Source organism: Notothenia coriiceps, unplaced genomic scaffold (assembly GCF_000735185.1).
Source record: "Notothenia coriiceps isolate Sejong01 unplaced genomic scaffold, NC01 NC01_scaffold00037246, whole genome shotgun sequence".
In the NCBI taxonomy this organism is placed as follows: domain Eukaryota; kingdom Metazoa; phylum Chordata; class Actinopteri; order Perciformes; family Nototheniidae; genus Notothenia; species Notothenia coriiceps.
In genome coordinates this window covers 9581291-9583487 of record NW_011369947.1, presented here as the reverse complement: position 1 = coordinate 9583487, position 2197 = coordinate 9581291, and the positions used below count along the sequence as shown (strand labels likewise).

Genomic DNA, 2197 nt, shown 5'->3' with positions numbered 1-2197 from the left:
GGACCCAGCAGTACTGTCTATAACTAAATGACTGCCGGTGAAAAAGCCATATCATGGATTATCAAGATTATTTCTGAAACAGTCTGGAGCCTCAAAGGCTTTCTGTCTTGCCGTATACCACAAGGTGAGGTCCTTTTTGATTCCTGCTTCTCACACACATGCTCTCCGTACAGGTTAGCTCCCTGGCCCCCGCTTGAGTCGGTGTGATGCCTTAATGTAAAACATGCACCGACCATATTACATCAAAACAGTCGGGCATCGTTTCTGATAGCAACGTTTCTGATTGGGCCGTGGGTCCACATTTCAGATATTACGTCATATCGGACGCAAATCTGGATCAGCTCCGTTGTTCCCCCGCTTTTAGAGATTTGGATGCGGAGGAAAAGAGAGAGGGTTTTATTTTCTGATGCTGCGTGAGTTCCCCGACACACCGGGGACATATTTATGTATAAAAGACATCAAAAAGTGCATTTTGCATTATAGGTCCCCTTTAAAGTACCACTGCCTTTCATTCTAGTGCAGACGTGACTAGAACAAATCTGAAATTCAAAAGTTAGTAGACAGCCTTGAAGTAAAAGCAAACGCAACACATTTTCTTTATTGTCGCTGCTACGTTTAGTCTTGGATTGGGTAAAGAGGAAAAATGTTTACTGGTGGGCAGAGTTGCACAGGGGGCTTATTATGGGAAATGTGTACTGAAGGAGGACAATCCAACTAATGCCTCTAGACAAAACACTTTGCTTTCCTCAAGTCTTGAGCTGCCAAAACAGTCAATTTATATCCCAGTCCAGCTCTAATTGATCCATCTCTCCCACTCTGGTGTTCTGGAACCGATTCAGAAAAAAACCGACTATGCTACTACAGTAGTTAGAGGGAACAAAGTAGCTTGATAAGAGCAGCAGATTTATATTTTGGGGCCTACCCTTTACCACAGACTCAATAAGGGTTAAACTTCATCTTGCACTTCCAACATTCAGCTTAAATGACATACATTACATGTTACATACAAACATCCTCACATCATTCAGGGCCCGTCTTTAGTTCTGCCCAGCTGTGGCTCGTATGAATCCGATGTTGTCTTTGAAAAGACAGTCCCCTGGCACAGAGGGGGGATAATGATTCATGGAGTATTTTTCAGTGGGCAGAAAAACAACAACAAACTCGGGGGAGTCATCTGATGGATGGAGAAAGCCCCACTGTAATTAGTTTCATAGTTGGCAAAAGCACAAAGTCCTCTTGTTACGGAAAGCAAATGAAAAAAGGCGGCGATCAATACCTTGTGTCGGAATCTCACGACTGGTCGATAGAGCGGCGACCTGAATTCCTCCTTGTTGGGTCTCCCGTCTGCGCCGAGCACAGCGAGCCCCAACAATAAAATTGCCGCCGACCACCATCCTGCTGTCTTCATTGGGCTTTTCCTGTCAACAAAACAAACGGGAAAGGTGAGTGCTCTTCTCCGAAACCCTGGAGGTTCAACACCTGTTGGCACAGATAACGAATCAAGTCGGCCGTAATTAGTGCAGACAATGGGAAACACAAAACTGTCGCTGGTTTAAACTAAAGCTATCAATATGTGCCCCACTCTCGGCGGGAAGATTAGGATCTACTTTTGAATCAATTAACGGGAAGTAGATGTCATGAAATAAAATCAAGATAACGAAGATAAAGAGCCAATATATTAACGCAATTAGAGTGAGGGCTTTGGATTAATTAGTCTGAGTGTCTAAGTCATCAACTGTGATGTAGCGGTGAGATTACATCTTAAACTGTTTCCTCACAACCATAACGGTTTATATTCTTGTTTTGCATTCTATTTATGAATTTGTGTTTGTATGAATTTGTGTACGTACATATGTACATATATATATATATATATATATTAGGGATGCCAGTGATTATTCGAATATTCGTTACAGTCTCCATAATCGAATATTATTTTTAAAAATCGATTTTATTTATATATTTTTTTATTATTATTTATGGGGGGTTTTTTTTTCTGGCTTAGTTTCAACCAAAATATAGACTAATGCTAATAATAGTAATAGTATTAATAATTGTAAATGGCCATTGGTCACACCACCAGTTTGTTTTACTGTAAACTTGGAGGAAGCCTGCGTGCAGAGCAGACTGCTGCTGCAGCACGCAGCACGCTACACACCGACCCCGCCCCCACCCCCCCTCTCCCTCACACGTGCGA

The 2197-nt window shown here is 42.2% G+C and overlaps 1 protein-coding gene across 1 annotated transcript in view; it reads right to left on the bottom strand.

Annotated features, from left to right (window-relative positions):
• Positions 1-2197, bottom strand: part of fstl5 (follistatin-like 5) — a 273902-nt gene that overhangs the window by 205412 nt on the left and 66293 nt on the right. Inside the window, exon 2 of the mRNA XM_010795567.1 lies at positions 1277-1418. Coding sequence (XP_010793869.1) covers positions 1277-1418 — 142 coding nt within the window. The remainder of the gene's footprint in view (positions 1-1276; positions 1419-2197) is intronic.